The 22,382-nt window shown below is 45.3% G+C and overlaps 1 protein-coding gene across 1 annotated transcript in view; it reads left to right on the top strand.

Moving 5' to 3' along the window:
• Nucleotides 1-938: 938 nt before the first annotated feature.
• The window catches only part of ACTR6 (actin related protein 6), a 274,936-nt gene continuing 253,492 nt past the window's right edge, over nt 939-22,382 (top strand). The window contains exons 1-2 of the mRNA XM_069239039.1: nt 939-1,097; nt 9,945-10,062. Of these exons, the coding sequence (XP_069095140.1) occupies nt 1,030-1,097; nt 9,945-10,062 (186 nt within the window). The 5' untranslated portion in view covers nt 939-1,029. The remainder of the gene's footprint in view (nt 1,098-9,944; nt 10,063-22,382) is intronic.

Below are 22,382 nucleotides of genomic sequence, written 5' to 3'. Positions count from 1 at the left end.
CTAGGTTGAGGATAGTTGTCACCTGCAATGATGTGGGGATTTGAGGCGGCTGCCAGATGAGAACGAGTGAAAGGCACTCATCACCGCCGGGAGAAGTGCTGCGATGAAGTTTGACTCTCCTGGTCCAATAGCATATTCTGGGTGAAATTATTCCATCATCTCGCTCAGTCCTAATTTAAACTCAATGGCTACAGCTAACCAGTTCTGGAAGCTATCCGAAGCACTACATTCACTATGCACCAATAGAAAACAATTCAATGGGTTGTAATTTTGGTTTTCATTGAGGTTAGTAATGTAGGTCGTCCTTCATATTTACATCATTAGGTATAGCTCCAGAGCTGTGGAAGAGCCATAGTACTCTTAATTGCTCTGAGTCACAGATCTGGTCTTAAACTCCCTGTAACTACAAAACAACGAATGTCTCCTTTTGTAATGTAACTGGTGCTAACATAAAGGGCTCCAATACTTTCGGGTCAAGTTTGGCTATATAAACCTACTAAAAAATGCAATTAAAATGACAGCAGGGCAAGTCCTAGCTGAGAAGCAGCACAGCCTGGCTCCTTGCTGTGACAGGATCTGGTTGCACAAGCAGTCCGACTATCTGTCAAGTGACCTCCAACAGTCGGAGTCACCCTTACCACATCTCCTCCTTACCCTTCTGTCTCGTCTAAAGCTTCCAGGCAGACTTTTATCGCCTTGTGTCAACGTCCATAACGTCGGCCTCTCCCAAGTCCCCGCTGCACCTCTTTTTCGCCCCAGAGAGCCGTAGAATAATTTCCCTTGCACCCTTTCCTCATTAACGAATTACATCCCATACTTTCCACTACCACATATCTACGCTGTTTCTTGCTTTATCCCATGTCTCTTCAATTCCCGTTCTCCCTTTCCACCCCTGTCGCGGCAGGTGAAATTGACGCTACGGCGCAGCGTTATGACGTCACACGGCTCCTTTCAAACCACAGATTGGTCGCGCGCCCGCGATATACACAGACTGAGAGCTGACCCGGGTGGGGTGTATGCTTCGCCGAAATGAGCACCCTGGTGCTTGATAACGGGGCGTACACGGCCAAAATCGGTTACAGCCACGGGGCGCCCAGGTACGGAACTGAACGTTGCACGGTGAAGGAAGGGCGATCTACGGAGACAAATAGAAGATGATACAGAATTATGTGGAACATTCACAGATACAGAATGTGTCTAACATGATCTGAGTGAGAAAAGGAGTGGGTGAGATGTTGAAATGAATATAATGAGCACTCATTTTTCGAGGTCCTCCTGTGACTAGGCTAGCTGCTGTGGTCAAGATTTGTTTCTCTTTTGCATCCTGGAGCTGTAGTCATGGTTTTAAAATGTGTAAAACCTGCAAGTCCCCGAAGCACACTTTCCCACTTAAACAGTCTATACAGGTCAACATTTTAAAACAGAGAAGTGGGAGATTTTGAGAAAATAATGGGGAATGTGTTTTCCCCACAGACTTCTATTGAAGCAGGAGATTTCAGGCAGGAGAAAGCTAAAACAAAGCTCGAGTCTCTTGGCATATATATATAGCCCCACTGTTTGTCACAAGAAAGTGGATCACCTCACATGGTCTCTGGGATAATAGCCAATATCGCATAGTACAATACCATGATTTGATTGGGATTCCTGCTCTAAGGTTCTGCCCAGCAGCTGTCTATTCATGGGTGTGAAATCTTCCCAGTACGTCGGCAGCAACTTTTTTTTTTCTTTTGATGAGGGACGCGGGGAAGTGCCTTACGCTGTGCTCTGCATAATGTTGTTGTCCCTATTCAAATTGTGGAAAGTTAACTGAAGCTGGTAGGTTTGCAGAATGTAAGCCAAAAACCTGACCTGCAGAAGTGACCCACGCGTGGGCCTTGAAAACCTGACATGGCTGAGAACGGCAATCACTTGCGCTAGCATAATGCTGCATGGAGAGCGACTGGCCTATAATTATAATCTGTGCCTAAATTTTGAACACACTGTGACTGGGCGAATCTATAATCGAAAGGCATACTCTTTGGGACCCCAAGCACTAAAGAGGTTGTCAGACTCCCCATTTTCTCCTGTAATGTCCACAATTCAGATTCACAAGACAAACCCATGATCCATGGGAGGAACAAGGAGTGAAGAAATATACAGTGTCATTATTTATATAGCACTTAAAAGGTGATTGCGTAAGTAGCTGCTCTGTTTGTATACTACATATATGGCTTCGTCCCGGTTCAAGGGAGTCTCCAGAGTACGTGGTTGCAGGGATGTGATAAGCCAATATGGGATATGCAGGTGGATGACATTTGGATATGTGTAAGCAAGAGGTGTCGACCATGCTGTACTTAAGCACGGCGAGAGGAGTTGTCCCTCAGTGTTGAGAAGTGCGGTGAAAGGAGCGTGAGCGATAGGATCGCAGCTTGTACATAGAGACCTTTGGTTTTTCCGAGTATAGTACACTTAGTGTTATGGTTCGGGAAACACCCATGTATATGTAGCCCTTCTAGTTCATTGGTCACTGATTGTTTTTTTTCTTTGGGAGCTGCATGCTCCAGATCTTGCAGGTCTTCACCGACAGACTGGACAAAAACAGCCACAACAGCAGAGAACTCTTCAGCATCATCAAGGAGTTCTCCAATCCCAGCGCCAACGCCAACGCCGTCACGCCCTCACAGGATCTATGCGAATCCCTCGCCACTTTCTTCCATCGCAAGATCAGCGACCTCCACGACAGCTTCGGACACCAGACCCAACCAAACACCACAGAACCCACATCCCCGACCATCACCCTCAACAACTGGACCCACATCAGCACGGAAGAAACCAAATCCATCATGAACTCTATCCACTCCGGCGCCCCTTCGGACCCCTGCCCGCACTTAATCTTTAACAAAGCCGACGACATCATCGCCCCGCACCTCCAGACCATCATCAACTCTTCTTTTTCTTCTGCTACCTTCCCCGAATGCTGGAAACACGCCGAAGTCAACGCCCTACTAAAGAAACCTACGGCTGACCCGAGTGACCTGAAAAACTTCCGCCCCATCTCCCTTCTTTCTTTCCCAGCCAAAGTAATAGAGAAGACCGTCAACAAACAGCTGACCACCTTCCTGGAAGACAACAACCTGCTCGACCCCTCACAGACCGGATTCCGAACCAACCACAGCACTGAAACCGCCCTCATCTCAGTCACAGACGACATCAGAACCCTGATGGACAACGGTGAAACAGTCGCCCTCATTCTTCTCGACCTCTCGGCTGCCTTTGACACCGTCTGTCACCGCACCCTAATCACCCGCCTCTGCTCCACCGGGATCCAAGACCAGGCCCTGGACTGGATCGCCTCCTTCCTCGCAAACCGCTCCCAAAGAGTCTACCTCCCTCCGTTTCGCTCAGAACCCACTGAGATCATCTGCGGCGTACCTCAAGGCTCATCACTCAGCCCGACACTCTTCAATGTCTACATGAGCCCCCTCGCCAACATCGTACGCAAGCACGACATCATCATCACCTCCTACGCCGACGACACCCAACTTATACTCTCCCTCACCAAGGACCCCGCCAGCGCCAAGACCAACCTACAAGAGGGTATGAAGGACGTCACAGATTGGATGAGGCTCAGCCGCCTAAAGCTGAACTCTGAAAAAACTGAAGTCCTCATCCTCGGCAACACCCCGTCCGCCTGGGACGACTCCTGGTGGCCCACGGCCCTCGGCACCGCACCGACCCCCACAGACCACGCCCGCAACCTCGGCTTCATCTTGGACCCTCTTCTCACCATGACCAAGCAAGTCAACGCCGTGTCCTCCGCCTGCTTCCTCACCCTCCGCATGCTCTGCAAGATCTTCCGCTGGATCCCCGCCGACACCAGAAAAACCGTGACCCACGCCCTCGTCACGAGCCGCCTGGACTACAGCAACACCCTCTACGCCGGGACCACAGCCAAACTCCAAAATCGCCTACAACGCATTCAAAACGCCTCGGCCCGCCTCATCCTCGACGTACCCCGCAGCAGCCATATCTCCGCACACCTGAGACACCTGCATTGGCTCCCAGTCAGCAAAAGGATCACCTTCTGACTTCTCACCCACGCACACAAAGCCCTCCACGACAAGGGACCGGAATACCTCAACAGACGCCTCAACTTCTACGTCCCCACCCGCCCCCTCCGCTCCTCTGGCCTCGCACTCGCCGCCGTCCCTCGCATCCGACGCTCCACGGCGGGTGGGAGATCTTTCTCCTTCCTGGCGGCCAAGACCTGGAACTCCCTCCCCACCAGCCTCAGGACCACCCAGGACCACTCCGCTTTCCGGAGACTCCTAAAGACCTGGCTGTTCGAGCAGCGATAACCACCCCCTTTGTCCCTAGCGCCTTGAGACCCGCACGGGTGAGTAGCGCGCTTTATAAATGCTAATGATGATGATTAATGATATATGTGAAAGATTGTACGCCAAACCAAGTGTTTTTTTGTTTTAAGGGAGGGGCGATATGGATCGGAGCTATTCTCCATTGGCAGCAAAGCCTGAGAATTGTTTAAAGGATGATGGGACCAGCTCTGTGGATAGCTTGGCAAGTGGTTTAGACAGTTCTGAAAACAATTCTAGCCAGTGCAAAGCCTCAAGAGCAGGGTTGATGTGGTCACACTTGTTCAAGGTTAGCACTTGTTTTCCTGCAGCATTCTGCATCCACTGTTATCTGCTGATTGGGTGTCTTAGGAGTCCAATATACAGTCTATTTGCATAGCTGCAGTGTGACAGTTCTTGCACTTTGTTGAGACAGTCCTAGGTGAAGGAAGGTTATCATAATGAAGAATTAATTGTTGTCTTTTTGTTTACCAGTTGTGGGGGGGAGTGGTGGGGGCGAGTGAGAGAGAGAGTGTCCATAATCACAACTACGTTCTTGTGTAGTGGTTATCTTATTTCTATAGGCTACACAGTAGTGGGCGTATATATTTGACATGCTCTGAAAGTGAGGATCTCTGCTTTGAGGAGCTGAGATTAAGGAAATTCTGTAGCTTCCAAGTGGCTCTTCTATTGCATTTGGTGTTCAAAATCATTTTATTGATTTTGTTGCATATTATTATATAACATACATATATGGAGAACAAGAAACCCAGCCTACAGTAGGACTTTGCAAAGTTAGAGGTACTGGGTCGGAATAGGCAAGCTCCCAGAGGAGGGTGTAATACAGTTTATAAATCAGCAATGTGGGGCTTTTGAAGCGGTAGTCTGGCACCCATAGTCTGTCACTGGCTTGGATAAACACAAATACGTGAACCACAAACAGAAGTAACCTAGAACTTATCTGAGTCAGGTCATTATTTGCATAGACTCCCCTGTGCCTAAATCATTAGTGGTGGGGGGGGTATGCATAGATGCAGGGGTGGGTAGGCCCCTCAGCTACGGGGGAGATAGTAGATAGGTGAGCGGGGGAGACGCTTAGCGGTCTCTGTCAGCTCAATCAAATAATTGCAGGGCCTTCAGGTGCGGTGGTGTGAAGCATAGGTGTTCAAGGCAGTTGAAGTATTGGAGCAATGGTTTCCAAAAGGAGTGGAATTTATTTTCAGTGTTTAAAAGGCAGTAGGAGAGGAGTTACATCACCATTATGTGCTGAAAGCGAACAAACCATTGAGCCATAAATGTTGGTGCCTGTGCCTTCCAAGAGAGGGCTATCTACTGACATTCCACATGTAGCATATAACTAGCTAACCACCATTCCGCGTGTGTCATTGTGCGTAAAGCAGTGGGGCGCCCGACCAGGATGACTGTGTGGTAGTGTGATGGGAGTGGGTATACCGATACAAATTTTTTATGAACCAGTATTTCCTTCCAAAAAGTAGCAATGACTCTGCACGACCACAAAATGTAGCAGAAGTCACCTAAAGCTTCATTACATCGCCAACACCTGGATGAAGCTCCCGGATAGATTTTAGCTAGGCATGTGAGAACGTAGTACCAACGGAACTTCAGCTTATAAGCTGTTTTAGGGAGAAGCTGCAATATGTCTTGGGGATGTCCTGCCAAAGTGTCTCCTATTGTTTCAGTGTAATATCTACGGCGAAGGTTTCTTGCCATGCGATTTGGTAGGCATGATGGTGTCGCGCCGCAGGCTGTTGAAGAACCCAGTAGGTGGAAGAGATAAGGCTAGCTACTTGAAGAGAGTGTATGGTCTAACGATTTATTGATATACCTGTGGGTGTAAGGCCCAGTGGAGCAATTGGTAATATTGCAGTCGTACCCCATCAGGAACATGACATTCTTGTTTGCATTGTTCGAAGGTCTTCATCTTGGGGCCGGCAAATAGGTCTTGGAGTGTACAGCATTCACCATCGCTCCATTCACAAATGTCTGTGCCTAGAGGGCTTGAGGGCCTGCAAGGGGGTGTGGTGCTATTGGGGTATTGGGTGACGGGAAGGTGGTGAGGCTCTTCTTGGTAGCCAGTTTGTCCCATATGTCGAGAACCATTTTATTGGGAATAGAGCTATATATGCACTGCTCGGTCACGCATATCTGGGCAGCCATGCTAAGTCCCAGAGGGACCTACAGGCTACAGTACCACCCACTCCGAGATATACCTTAAGTGTGCTGCCCAGAGGTAGTGGAGTAGGTTTGGGCATGCCAATCCCCCTCTGTCTCGTGGAAGCATTAGAACCCTATTTGCAATGCAGGGACTGCCCCCCCTTACATATGAAGGAGCAGATGACTCTCTGCAGATGGGCTGTATTGAGAACAAATGAAAGGGCTGCGTGCTCGTAATGCACACCTACCACCACAATGTGGAAATGCTGACTATGAGGAGGCCGAATTGGATTGTGCAAATTGGCATCATCAACTGTTAGTTATAGGTAGCCATTCCCCTTGACTGAGGTAACCCAGTGTCTGTGCTACGGTGACTATCTTAAAGTAATTAATGTAAGGTATTTGCGGAAGAGGTATAGGTACATTGTTATTCTGCACTGCAGTGAATCTGGAGAAGAAGCCCAGTGCGGTTTTCGAGGAAGTTAGATAAGGGATTGATCTTATTCGCTCCTCACTTTTTTGACAGTCTTTTACCCTCAAAACCAGAGCAGAAGTGAGTGTAGTGAGTAGGGTAGAATGGTCATTAGGTTTGAAGGCTGACAATAAATTTGAGAATCTTAAGAATTGAGGAAAGTCTATTGTGATGTGCAGTAGTGAATACATTGGATATATGTGGCTTTAAATGATGTGTAATTGAGTGGAGAGTCCATTAAGTCCATAATCAGTAGGGTTCCACGTTTTATGTATTTTGTTTTGACATCTCTGTCTGTATTCATCCACATTTATTTTCTTGGTATCTTACAGCTATTTATCCAAATTTATTTTGTGAATAAATTAAGCTATAATTTGTATACTTTCACATTTATTTAACTGATTAATGTGCTTTCGTGCTTTGCTGCCTGTCAGGTTTTATGGTATTATGTAGCCAAATATAATAAAACATAAATAAATTACATGCACATTGAAACATTAGTGTTATAGCACCAACACATGTTGCGATATGCAGTAGTTTAAGGAAATATGATAGTTTTTAACTCCGGAGAGTCAATCAAAAGAGACTCTATTTTCTGCATTGTTTCACTTTAAAAAATAAATGCAGACAATCTGTAAAAAGCGGTAAAAACAGAAAACTGTGATTCTTAATTAGCAGTAGGTTGACTCTAGCTAGCTACTAGTAGACTCCTTTAAAACATTTTGCCACTGATGAATGGAAAATGAAACTTTGCCCCCTATTGAAGAATTTCTGCAAACCTGTATGATTGCACGTTTGTATGTTGCTCCCGTTGATTGAGTGTATTGGATGGAAATAAGAAAACAAATGACAGCAGGAAAACATTTTATAAACCTGATTTTCCAGGTTTACTTCTCATATGAATGAAGAAGAGAGAAAAGCAAAACACATTGCATACATTATTATTTAAATAGATAAGTGAACTTAATTTTACCGGGGGGCAATATGTCCAGATCACCAGAGGAGATACTGTAGACCTTTCTGTTCTACAAAGAAGAGTCAATATGCAGGATTACTGGGAAGCAAAGTTGATTAAGATACTCTGTCTAGAAGAATTCAATCAAAAGCACTTACCGTGACTTTTCATAGTTTTACATTCATTTAGTAAGTATATTTAACATTATAGTGGTAACATGACTACCCAAAGTAGTACTAATAGTCACTATAATAGTATGCTCACTTACATAAATTTCCGAAAGCCAATCCTTTTGGCTGCATTGAAAGGATACTTGAGTGTATGATACATATATTTAGCAATTAAATTTGTACTGTTTCAGTAATAAATGCCTCCTTTTTCATGGTTGCGCTATGTACAGCCCTAAGATCTGTGGCGGTGATGCAAATTTCAGCCAATCAAGTGAAAAGTTGATGGTATTAGAAATAGAAGCAGGTGCTGTTGAAGAGAGAAAGTGTGAGGCTTTAGTTCTGAAGGTATTTAGCTTGATTGACCATTGTATCATCCGGTGTCATGTAGATGGCTGTGAGGCAACCTGTAGTGCATAACGGGAGGTAGAGTGGAAAAGTATAAGATTTGGCTGTCATTGACATAAAGGCGATTAGATAATCCAAATGAGCAGGTAATATCATAAAGAAAAGACGTAGAGTGGGAAAAGAAGGGGGTGTAGCTCAGAACCTTGTGGGGGAACCTACTGGCTGTGGGGTGGATTGTATTGTTCTAGAGGACCCGACGACTGAGAGTGAGTGATCTGAGTTATAAGAGACAAGCTATTTGTGTGCTAGGCCAGTGAGTCCTAGTGAGTGTAGTGAGTAGAGTAGGGTAGAATGGTCATTAGTTTTGAAGGCTGACAATACACTTGAGAATATAAGAATTGAGTAAAGTCTATTGTGATGTGAAGTGGTGATTAAATTGGATATATAGGACAGTGCTGTTCCTGTGAAGTGTCGCAAACGAAAAGCATGTAAGAGGGGATTGAGAAGATCATTTGAAGTGATTGAAAAACATGCTTCAATATCTTAAACAGAAAAGAGAGTTGAGATACTGGACAAATGTTAAAGGGATCATCAGTTTGCGTTTCTTTTAAAGGAGGTAGAACCACTGCAGATTTGAAGCAGATAGGCTATATGCCTTGTGTCAGGTTATAGTTAAAATGCGAGGTGAGACTGAAAAGCACAAATTGTGGTTGCAAGTAGCTAAATGGTGCAATGACTGAAGGCGTGTTGGAGGGGTTGCAAGCTGTGATTACAGGAGTGAATTCAGTTTGGAGTGTGGTGACAAAAAGTTTGAAAGTATAGTTAAGGAGTGTAGTGGAACAGACACAGTAGTTGGTGTGGTGATTTTCGAGGAAATATGTGGCAAAGTCATTATTTGATAATGCCATTTTGTTGAGGGGAGGATGTGTAGGACATAATAGGTTGTTGATCTGCATGAAAACGATGTGTGATACTGAAGTAAGGTGATTAGATATTGAAAATCTGCAGACTTAGTGTTGTCTAGGATGTCTGATCGTGTGTTCGAGGCTTTGTTTACTCCTCTAGGTTTTAAGCGTCTTGATACTGAGCCACTTATGTAAGAGTGCTCTCATTTTAGTTCTAAAGTTGCGATTTGTTGGTGATTTCCATGGTAATGAGCCATTTAACAACATTGTTGAAATAATTGAATGATGTGTCATATAGCAGTGGTTTAAGATTGTTGTGTATTTGTTTCAAGAGTGCTGGAAAGTATTTGGCCATTCATATGAGGGTGCGGGAGATCACTGGACATCGTATGTTAAGTCATGGTCAGATTGTGAATGCATAATGGTAGGTTTGGCATGAGATGTGTTATTAATACATGTATGTGACAAGGAGGTATCCTCTATTTGTTGGTGAAAGGTGAGTAATGGTAAAGGAGTGGTTTTAATGATGTTGTAGAAGTACTAAACTGGTTTCAGTATTTCTGTTTGGAATTCATATGTTCTATTTTGCAGTGTAATCCCAAACTGCCAGTTTAGATCCAAGACTGCTCGACTGAAAACGTTTACAGCAAACCAGATTGATGAAATAAAAGACCCTTCCGGACTTTTCTATATTCTTCCTTTCCAAAAGGTAATCCAGTTTTCATGATTGATAGTAGTCATATGCATTCTGTGTAATGGACTTTGTGTTGACACTGAAATAGCTTGGTTATACATTACAAGTAGCTCACGGTGGAATACACATCTGCCAGATTATGCCCAGCCTTGACCTATGTTAAAGTAGACCAGGGCTGTGGAATTCCTTTAGTCCAGCGCCCAGGACATACTGTTTGGGGTCAAGGTAGAGCAGTGGTTTTCAAACTTTCTAACTCCGTACCCCCGTGGGAAAAATATCATCTGGGCACCTCCTCCACATTTTTAACAATTCTATTAAATTGGCAACGTTTAAGTATGTCTATACCTATTTAAATGTTTCAGTTACGTTCTGTTACTGTTTTAAAAAAGCAATACATGATGCCAAACATACTATTCTGGATCAGCAGCCTTACTAACAACTACAGGTATCCACAGTGTGATTATTGGGGTGGTGGTGGGAGTTTTGATGGGTATTTGGAGACAAAACATGTTAGTGATGGCCCATTACAGAGCAGTTTACTGCTGCTCATTTTTTTCTACTTAAAACAAAGTCATGTTTTCAGCATAATGCTTCTTTTGGCTGAAGCCCCCCTCCCCCCCCTACACACACACACACACACACACATGCGCATACCCCCCTACCCCTGGGATCCTTTGAGGCCCCCCTAGGGGGATCTGTTACCTCAGTTTTAATGCCTCTGGTGTAGAGAGATTTTATGGGAGAAACTGAGGGAGATTCTAGTTTTCATGGACAAACTGGATTGAGATGGACTGGGAGGGGGCCCGAGTGATTTCCAGTGGCTGATATTAATTTAAGCATTCCATCAGTCACCTTGTTGTTGTCCAAGTATCAAGAAGCAGGGTGCAACAAGCCTCCAGAGGATGGCAATTCCTCCCAATGCTCCCAGCCACACTTTGGCTCGAAAGTTAGAGGCTTTACCAGGCCGCTGTCCCTGCTGCTGCGCTGTACTGCAAGGGTGAGAGTCTAGATCAGATAGGATTGTGGGTGGCAGGAGAAGGGGCTGTTGTGCCAATCCCAGCTTTAGTGGTTTGGCAGGGTTTAAGGTAGGATTTTACAGGATTACAACAGGCTGCATGCCCTGTTACCTATCTTGCTTGACCACGCCTCCTGGATCTCAACTAGTTAAGTGGTGCTGACCGGGGCTTAAACAAAGCCAGTGGAAATTTGGGTCAAGATGTGATGCACAGGTGAGTCTTGAAGAAATAAAGATACTACAAAGGGAAGGGGCACTTATCCTTAATCTGGTTTGATAGACTATTCAGTGAGAACTTTTGTTCCTTGGAATTTAATGCCTCTGCAGTAATTGACTTTGAAAGTGCCCTTCTTGGATGAGTATTTCCCTGCAGAAAAGCTGTATCCAGTCTTAGTGCAAGGCTGTAGCTTGTTATAACAATGTAATCAAAGCAATCTTTGGCAGTCCAAGGGGGTTACTATGGTACTATTGGTTTTGGCAGTGCTTGATTATTTAGAAAGTTTTTGGTAAGTGATACCAAAAATAGTGTAAAGATAGTCTCTTCTGCAGGCAAATGTATAAGTGGCCATTCTTCAGTGGTTTGAAAGCACATTTAAAGATGGCCACCAGGCATGCACATGCATGTGTATTCACAGGTGGTCAAGTTTGAGTGTACGATAAAGCACTTTGTAAGATGAATTACTTACAGAGCCCCCTTCAGATGTGGCACACTGAAAGCAGTGATGAGAACCTGGTTGCAAGTTTTTTTTAAACCTGTACCCACTAGTAAGTGTGGGATCCGTAGAGAGTCCATTTGCCGGGTGCAATAATCCTGGCCTCCGTGTCCTTAATTGAATTGAAACGTTCCTACACGTTAGTTAGAAACAATTTTTATTCTATGTCAGGACTGTAGACAATGTTTATGCTAGTTCAAAGCTTGCCCACAACCATCTGAGCCATATCCAACACCGGCTTGAAGTAAAATCTCTTCTTGAAGTGAATCCGAGGACCAATGTGCCCCATTTATGATATGTTCCAGACGTGCTCCCAGAGTAAATGCCTTAGAAGCCATAGCCCCTCTGATTGAATGAGCCCTAAAAGTCTTCAGGGCAGTACCCACTTCCTGCATTACCCATCTAACCCATCTGGCAATGGTGGATGCTGAAGCCTCCACATGTGGTTTACTCAGAGCAATAAGGTGTTGTCGCTCTCCGGGCAGTCTGTACTTTGCGGACATTACCTCATATGTCTTAAGACATTTTACCACGCAGAATTTTTGGGGAGTCAAGAAAAGCCAGATAAGTTAAAGTCCTACTATTAGACTTTGTACGCCTGGAAAGGGTAAAAGACCCTCCAGAGGGTGAAAATACTCTGCCTTTTATATCCGAGGCTCTGACATAGTTGACTGGTCTACAGGATACTAAGGACAACAACATGGCCAGCTTTGCCTACAGTACCTTATGAGCGAGATACCTGTTCGGTTGCCAGGATAAGGACAGATTCAACACCGGTTGACATCCGAGAGCACAGAATATCTTGGTGCTGGGGGGAAGAGACCGTCTAATTCCTTGGAGAAGGTGGCACACAAAGGGGTATTCTCCCATTGGTGCTCCCTCCACCAGTTGGTGGCCACCGAAATAATAGAACATGTTGATAGACAAACAATTGAGAATCTAAACTGCATCTGTGCCCATGGGATCCACACCTTGTCGCAGACACCAACGTGTCCATAGTGTCCAAGCTGACTTTTAGCATTTGACCATACTGTCTATCAATGCTCTGGAAGATAGCTCTTCAGCCTGTCTCAAAAGGCCGGGGACTGACCACCGTCTCCTGCATTCCGCCAAGCCATCAAGGTTAGGGAGCCCCCCAACACCATCTGATGCGGAAGTTGATCTTGGTTGCAGCTGAGGAAACAAGAGGAGTAGGATTGGCAAGTCCCAAGAAAGTTCCAGAAGAACCAGAAACCAAACTTGAGATCTCCACGTCTGAGTGACCAATGCCACCCCTGGCTGTTGCTGCGGGATCTGGTCAGAGGCCCACGTGCTCATTGCAAACTGAGGAAACTTGTAGCCCTTCTCCCGAGCCCAGTCATGTAAAAAAGCATCTGTCGCCACCACAAGTGGGTCTGGTCTCCAGCTGAAGAACCTAGGGAGCTGGAAGTTCATGCGAGGTGCAACCAGTTCCACGGAAAAGAGGCCACAACAAGCCTGAAGAGAAGTGAGTACATCTGGATGGAGTTTCCATAGACTGGAGTCTCAAAGGTGACAGGAGTGCCAGTCTGTCACCTCATTCTCCCAACTGGGAAGATACTCTGCAGTTAGAGAAATTTGATTCTCTAGGCAGTACTTCCAGAAGTTGGTTGCCAAGTCAGATAGGATCTTGGATCTCGTGCACCCCAGGCAATTTATGTCTCGGACTGCTGAAACATTGTCTATGATGAGGAGGACGCAAGATTGAATCCTGTCCCTTGTCTAGCAAAGGACCTGTCAAGGAGTTCCAAGCAATTGATGTTCAAAGTCTACTCTAGGGGAGACCATGAACCCCCAGGGTAAAACTCTCCACATCGAGCGCCCTTGCCTAACCTGCTAGTGTCTGACTCTATAACTAGGTTCGGGGCAGAACCCAAAATTGCTCTCCCAATCCTTGCCTCCATGTGAGACCCCCCACCATGAGACCTCTTCCCTGGCTTAGTTCGAAAGACAAATCAACTGGGGATACGTGAATCCCTTCCGGTAGTGGCCTGAGGGAGAGAGAAGCTCAAAGCGAATGATCTGTTGCAACAGTGTCTGAGGTCTCACCATGGTTCTTCTCAGTTCATTGATCTTTGTAATTTTCAGAGAGGGAAGACTCAAAGTGGACACATGGAATCGATGACAAACCCTAAAAAGGTTGCCTTCTGGTACAGAACCAGGAAGGATTTTGCGTTGTTTATCACAAAACCCAAGTTTTCCAGAAGGTCGACAGCTGACTGCAGATGGCTTGCCAGCCTGTGGGGACACTGGCCCATGAAGAGCATGTAGTCCAGGTAAATGATGAGATGCATTCTTTGTGCTTGACGGTGCTCCACCACCCGTTTGAGTACCTTGGTGAAGCATCAAGGGGAGGAGGAGAGCCCGAAGGGCAGATTGGAAAATTAAACTGCCTGATGGGGCCACAGAAACGGGGGGAACTGCTGGTGGGGTGAAATAATAAGGATGGTCAGGTAAGTGCCCTTTATATCCAAGCAAACCATCCAGTCGGAAGGACGTAACACGTCCTACAGAAGGTGGATCCACTCCATTTTTGAATGGTAGTAAACCAGCCACTTGTGGAAATCCTGCAAATTGATAACTATAAAGAGGTTGCTGATAAAGCAATGCGTGTGGATAGTGGTTTGCTGAATAGCCCCTTTTGGCAGGAGGGAATGCACCTCCACATCGATAAGATCTGTCTCTAGAGCAGAGAAATTTATTGGCCTAGGAGCAGAGTTTTGACACGGGGTACCAACAAATTCTGTTTGGAAGCCTTGGAACATACAGGGAGTGCAGAATTATTAGGCAAGTTGTATTTTTGAGGATTAATTTTATTATTGAACAACAACCATGTTCTCAATGAACCCAAAAAACTCATTAATATCAAAACTGAATATTTTTGGAAGTAGTTTTTAGTTTGTTTTTAGTTTTAGCTATGTTAGGGGGATATCTGTGTGTGCAGGTGACTATCACTGTGCATAATTATTAGGCAACTTAACAAAAAAAAATATATACCCATTTCAATTATTTATCATTACCAGTGAAACCAATATAACATCTCAACATTCACAAATATACATTTCTGACATTCAAAAACAAAACAAAAACAAATCAGTGAACAATATAGCCACCTTTCTTTGCAAGGACACTCAAAAGCCTGCCATCCATGGATTCTGTCAGTGTTTTGATCTGTTCACCATCAACATTGCGTGCAGCAGCAACCACAGCCTCCCAGACACTGTTCAGAGAGGTGTACTGTTTTCCCTCCTTGTAAATCTCACATTTGATGATGGACCACAGGTTCTCAATGGGGTTCAGATCAGGTGAACAAGGAGGCCATGTCATTAGATTTCCTTCTTTTATACCCTTTCTTGCCAGCCACGCTGTGGAGTACTTGGACGCGTGTGATGGAGCATTGTCCTGCATGAAAATCATGTTTTTCTTGAAGGATGCAGACTTCTTCCTGTACCACTGCTTGAAGAAGGTGTCTTCCAGGAACTGGCAGTAGGACTGGGAGTTGAGCTTGACTCCATCCTCAACCCGAAAAGGCCCCACAAGCTCATCTTTGATGATACCAGCCCAAACCAGTACTCCACCTCCACCTTGCTGGCGTCTGAGTCGGACTGGAGCTCTCTGCCCTTTACCAATCCAGCCACGGGCCCATCCATCTGGCCCATCAAGACTCACTCTCATTTCATCAGTCCATAAAACCTTAGAAAAATCAGTCTTGAGATATTTCTTGGCCCAGTCTTGACGTTTCAGCTTGTGTGTCTTGTTCAGTGGTGGTCGTCTTTCAGCCTTTCTTACCTTGGCCATGTCTCTGAGTATTGCACACCTTGTGCTTTTGGGCACTCCAGTGATGTTGCAGCTCTGAAATATGGCCAAACTGGTGGCAAGTGGCATCGTGGCAGCTGCACGCTTGACTTTTCTCAGTTCATGGGCAGTTATTTTGCGCCTTGGTTTTTCCACACGCTTCTTGCGACCCTGTTGACTATTTTGAATGAAACGCTTGATTGTTCGATGATCACGCTTCAGAAGCTTTGCAATTTTAAGAGTGCTGCATCCCTCTGCAAGATATCTCACTATTTTTGACTTTTCTGAGCCTGTCAAGTCCTTCTTTTGACCCATTTTGCCAAAGGAAAGGAAGTTGCCTAATAATTATGCACACCTGATATAGGGTGTTGATGTCATTAGACCACACCCCTTCTCACTACAGAGATGCACATCACCTAATATGCTTAATTGGTAGTAGGCTTTCGAGCCTATACAGCTTGGAGTAAGACAACATGCATAAAGAGGATGATGTGGTCAAAATACTCATTTGCCTAATAATTCTGCACTCCCTGTATGTAGAACCCATGCGTCTGACGTAAGAGTCTTCCAGTTGTGAAGACACAGTGCTAGTCTTCTCTTCATCTGTACCATGGAAGAATAACGAACACTCGCCAGAACCAGCGGAGTTGAATAGTCCCTAGAAGCCTCTGCCTCTGAACTGTTGGCCCCTGGTGGGGTAGAAATTGGAGTGGCATGTCTGGTCCTGGTTGTAGCCTCGCTTGGAGACTTGACCTCTGGAGAGAGAGTTTGGGAAGCGCCTTGTCTGTTCGAGCGGCCCCTACAATGACTGGCCCCTTGGAAACCTGTGAAGGGAAAACCTCTTTAATTGACTACTGGATTTTGGGCAATGAAGTAAAGGTGCTAATGAACTTGCCCAGTTCCTTGATGAACAGTTCTTGAAGAGCCCACCCTGACCGCCTCTGAGGACACAAGGTCCCCAATCTTTGCCTCTACTTTGATCAGCAAAGAGCGCCGCCACTCCATGGACAGCGCACAGTTGGCGTTACCTAAAACAATAATCGCTCTCTGCGCCCATCCCAGGATGGTCTAAGGAGAAATCAGAGCTCCTGAAGCATTGGCAAGGGGTCCAATGGTATCCAACAACTTGTCTTAGCAGGCTCTCCAGGCTCTACCTATAACCTTTGTGGGATCTTTGCCTGGAAAGTTGCCATTTTGGGGTCATCGTTTGGGGTCCAAGTGATCTTACCATGTAAGGTAGGTCTGGGGCATTCCACTCGGAGGTAGTTCCTTGAGTGGTTTGTGGTGGTGGTTTGCAACATTGAGGGCAACCTTTTCCTCTGGGGCCTACTCCGAGGCCCGGGGTGGACTATATTGTTGGGATCTAACATGTTGGAATTGGTTGCTACTGTAGAAGGCTTACTCGGTGGGGCACTAAGGTCTTGAAGACCGTGAGTCATCATCTGACTGCGAGCAATCATTGTGGGTATGGGGGAAGGGAAAGGGGCTCCTGAGGCATTGCTGGGTCTGGTGGTGGGGGGTGCGAGGGTCTTAGCCAGAAAGGCTTGTTTTGGCCGTGCAAAAGCAGCCAGGTCCCCCCCCCTCCCCAGGGAGGGGGGGGACTTGGGCTGCAGTGGCTCTGATTCCGGATCCTAAATAGGTGTAGGGGATGGATCGGAACACCCAAATTACAACTCCCCCCCCCCCCACCCCCCAAACCCATGTCACCTGCGAAATATTGGCACTAGCGGCCTTTTTTCGCTGCACCAGACGCTCTTCTAGAGGACCCATGGCGTCCTTGACCGCCGGAGGCTCCAACTGCCTTGTAGAACTCATCATCCCAGGTCATATAAGAAAGAGGCTCCCTCCCACCCCCGTGAAATCATCATTAGAGGCTTCCATGACTTTAAATCCAAGGTAATGTGAGCCAAAGATAAGCCTTGAAAAGGTGAAAGGGCAGGCAGGTGCTGCTAATCACGTGCAACTGTCAGAGAGAGGCACAACACGTCAGGTAGATTGATGTGGACACAGCCGCACTATAAAGGGCAAAGGCTGGTGAACACTCCGTGTGCTGCTATTCTTTATGTGGAACAGGGCTGAGACTGTTCGTGTTTGAGGCCAGTCGGCTGCTGAATACAGACCCCGGGGCGTAGTATGAAAATGAAGGCAATACTGACTCTGTAGGAACAGGGCGTCAGTTACACACGCACACTCCACAATACAGACCCCCCCTTCTTAGCAGGGAGATGTCGGGTCTCCAGACGAAGGCTCCAGTGTGAAGGCTACGCGTCACGTGCGTCTGACTGATTAGAACTGACAGAGTTAGCACTGAGAGGAAAGAGCGCCGACAAGCAGGTGGTGGATTGCACTGCGGTGAAAGCCACACTTAGTATCAGCTGCGAAGGAGCGAACAGTATTCCTGCGGCAATTACAGCATCAATGCATACTCACCAAAACAATGTCCGTATTGGAAAAGCAAATACTTCAGTGCACCTCAGTATTAAGATAAGGATATAAAAATGGGACTTATCTGATGAATGAGTAGCAAAGAAAGAGGAGGTCATGAGGGCAATGATGGACTACCTGGGCGGTAGTTTGCCCTTATTGGACAACGTGGAATCCTGTGATTACTACATTGATTGTCAGTGATAAACTCTGAGACTTCTGGGATTAGTAGGTTTTCGCTTTGAACATTTAACAAAATGTCTGCTTTTAAAAATAAAGTTGGAAATAAAGCGAAGGAAGAATGCATAATCCTTGCATCCGGCCCTGACATTGAATTTTGGTGATGGTTTCTTTGGCCCATATTCTTAAGTCACCTGTGGGCTCAGCCTCCACTTGGACATGTTAAAGTATACAAAAAAGTGATTGATGGAATGCTTAAATTAATGTCTGCCACTGGTAACTACTCTAGGCGCATCCCAGTCCATTGTTATTTTGCACACCGTGTCACACCAGTTTGGACCCAGTCATATGCATATCAGTCTTGATCCTGCTCCAGTGGGAACAGTCCAGGTCAAACTGCCAGGCCAGTACCCCTGATCAGATCACAAACAACCCAGGATCGGTTTCTCCCTAGTTGGGGCTCGTCAGCCAGGTATAGCTTGGTTCCAGTGCATGGGACCTACGTCTTGGCATACCCGTCTCACTTAGGGTGACACGCTAAAGTATACAAAAAAGAAAGTGATGGAATGTTTGAATTAATCTAAGCCACCTGTAATTACTTGTGGTAGCATCTCAGTCCACACCAAAATGTGGCCTCAGTAATGACCAGTGGCTGAGATTAATTTGATCATTCCATTCATCACTTTTTTGTATATCTTAACATGTCCAAGGGAGGCTCCAAGTGGAGGCTGAGCCTACAGGTGACTTAAGAATATGTTTACTTAAGCTGTCACATTTCTTAAGCTTTTATTTGTTCATTTTTGCCATTACATCTTCACAATGGTCACTTAGCCAAACGTTTATTAGTAAAGCACTTATTTCCTTCTTTAGATATCTTGGCACTGAAATAACATGTTTATTATTTCCTACTTAACGTTGCTTCATTTTATCAACCTCAAAATGATGAGAGAGTGTCCTCTCTAGAATTTGAACCTGTGATAAAAAGGCCAAACACAGATTAGAGGAATGGAACCACTAGTCAAAAGATCCACCAGACCCAGCTGACCTAGAACCTCTTACATCATCAGAAATGCTTGGGGAACACTAGACTACAACTGTTTTTCTATCAGTGCTGCATTCAGTCATACAGAGTCAGTGCACCTGGTATGGATAGCAGGTGGAATGTCGATTGAGGGTGCTATACTTGGTTGCCAATAAAATGACCTTCTATGTCATGAGTCCAGTCCAGTCTGTATGGAGATAGTTAATCAAAGGAAGCAAATGGCATTTTGATTCTGAGACAACGGAAACCAATTTACACTACGCATCTTCAATTTTGGTAGAACATGCAATGTTTTTAAGTCCATTTCCAATGGTGAAAAGTGGATCTTTGAACCATGGCATGTCTTCTTCAGCTTTACTTAATATAGCCTAGCAATGCATCCATATGGTCTCTATGTGATTGGTCGAAATCAGATTACGAGCATAACCAGATATGGATCTATTTACACATACAGTATGTTTACATTGGGAGACGGTGACCAGCCCAGTGCATAAAATCAACTTATGCCACAAGTTTTTAAAGAAGCTGGAAAAATGTCTGAGCACATGCTTATGAGCATCATACAGCTATTGAACATACTTAAATTATGTAAATTGATGCTGAAAACATAGAGATGCAGCTTTAGGCTGGCACCACATAATTAACTATAGTAAATCTGTAATCTCCCTAGGTCATGTTCTCTTCTTTCTCTGGATGTGCTTTTGTCAACATGAGCCTTCCCAGGTATTGCATATGCTCCAAATACCAGTCTTCTGACATTCTTGCGAATGCAGATTCTAGCAGTTTCACCACGTTGGTCAAAATTAGTGAACACATTTTTAGGTTTATGATGGAGAATGCAATATAGGAGGACATTTAGCGTATTGCATTGTCCGCTTTCAATTAGATGAATTGCCCCAAAGGAAATAGATCATAAAACGTCAGATGCCACAGTTTATACCCAGTGCCAATTCTAATCATACATGCAATCCATGAATTCCAACACACAATAAAAGTAGGGACAACTGCAGTTTCTAGCTCAGCATGTGGTCCAACTCTTCCATGGCCTTTCTACTATTATACTTGCTTTTGCACCCATGTTGTGTAGAAATAAATATTCTAGAAATGCAGATGCTGGCCAGGTGAGTTCTTTGAAAATGCAAATTTGGAATTGTTCAGTCTTGTCAAAACAAGAAGGTTGTATTATAGGCGTGAGTGGCTGGGTAATGGCATTCCAGATCCGGGACCCCAAGCTTATGCCCTTTATAAGGCGATGTAAGAAAAGCCATATTATCCATGATTGATCTTGATACCAAGGTAGTTTTGATAGAGAAATGTCAAGTTCACTAAATAATTGTTTTTGCGAGTGGCAGATTGTTAAGTTCATTAATATTGAAATTGAGGCAGGTTCTCTTTTTTATTTTTAATCTGTATTATTTTGCCAATGAGATTCTTAGCCCAGCCACCTCTCTGCCCTTGGCTCTAGGTGATCAGCCACGATTGCCAATGAATGTTAATGTTATGCAACCTTTCATTTAGTAACCCTACAACGGCATTAACAACATAACTTGTTAGGAGGCCAGAAGGGGGTGGTGGGGGGGGGATCGGAGACTCCTTATTCTTTTTAGTGCTGAGTACGACCTGTTGGCGCCCTCCACACTACCTCTGTGGTGCAGAGGACGCCAATGGATTGTCTTACACATTGAAAAAGAAAATGCTTCTGTTTTAGAACTCAGAAGCATTTTCTTTTTCAGAATCAAAGCCTGGATGCGAAGGAAGAGCTTCCCTCTTATCCTGAATTTGCTAATTTTGTTTTGTTTGGTTTTGCTGTAACTTCTGCGCACAGAGCATGCTGATGTCACAGCAAAACAAAAGTGAAAGCTGACCAAGCTAATGGTGCTGTCTGATTTCACTTTTGATGGTGCCAGGGGGAATAACTCTTCCCTCAAGCACCCATCATCACAGGAGAGGCAGCACCGGAAAGAGGACAAAATCCACTTTGCAGTGCTCTCTCTCTGTAGCAGATGTGCCCAACAGTCTCTCTGTCTCACCTGCTACCACATCCCCCAATGTTGTAGATTGAGTGAGGTTACTACCCAATCTGCCCCCTATTCACAAAAGGGGGGCCCAGAAGCTACTAGATCCCAGGAAAAAATGGTAAAAAAAAGAAAGGTGAGGGACTTCTTGCCCAGGCTTCGTGTTGTTCACCCACCCAGAATGCCTCCCTTCCAAGGCGCAGAGCATCTTCATTTGCGTGTCTAGGGAGAGGAAGAGTCACATAAGTAAGGTAGCTTTTTTTTTTTTAATTAACAGAAGTGTGGGAACGCTAAGTGATAGGACTTTTATGGATCCCCTGCACATTTCAGAACTTTCTGTCGCAGAAATGTGAGGAAAGGGCATTGTTTTTGCAAGCTTTGAGATTCAGACAGGCAGCTGATAAAACAAAAAAAAAAACAAGCTGAAAAGCGAGCTGTTCTAAAATATAATAAAATTAATAAAAGCAAATACAATGTTTATTTAAAGACACAGGCTATGGGCCTATGACAATACTGATGTTTCACTCTCTGCCCCGGACTTTGGTGACAGTGACTCTGAGGCTGGTAGGCCTTATGGCGTCCTGCTGATGAATCTTGCCAGATGGCATATGCAGTGCTGCAGTTGGACCTGAAGTTTCAGTGAGTGCAGCATCAGGGGAATCTCTCCAACATGGTCCAGATCTTGGAGGGAACAGCAGAAGACCTGCAGTGGTGGCTGACGAACCGCGATTGGGTAAGAGGCAGACCCCTCTCCCTTCTCATACAAGATTTCACAGTGGTGACAGATGCGTCACTCCTGGGATGGGGTTGCCATCTAGGAGAGATGAAAATCAGAGGACTGTTTTCTCCAGCGGAATCCGGACTCCGCATCAACTTGCTGGAGCTCAGAGTGATCTGACTTACATTGAAAGCATTTCTTCCCTCTAAAAAGGGGAGGATAGTGCAGGTGTTCATGGACAACACCACTGCGATGTGGTACTGCATCAGGCAGGGTGGGGTCATGCACCCTTTGTCAAGTGGTCTGCGCCTCTGGACATGGATGGAACAGCGGGGAAGAACACTGGTGGTTCAACACCTGGCAGGTTCTCTGAATGCCAGTGTGGACAAACTCAGCTGTCTATGCTTAGCGGATC

Source organism: Pleurodeles waltl, chromosome 6 (assembly GCF_031143425.1).
Source record: "Pleurodeles waltl isolate 20211129_DDA chromosome 6, aPleWal1.hap1.20221129, whole genome shotgun sequence".
NCBI classification, from domain to species: domain Eukaryota; kingdom Metazoa; phylum Chordata; class Amphibia; order Caudata; family Salamandridae; genus Pleurodeles; species Pleurodeles waltl.
The sequence above is the reverse complement of the archived record's forward strand: the minus strand, read 5'-3'. Positions and strand labels throughout refer to the sequence as shown.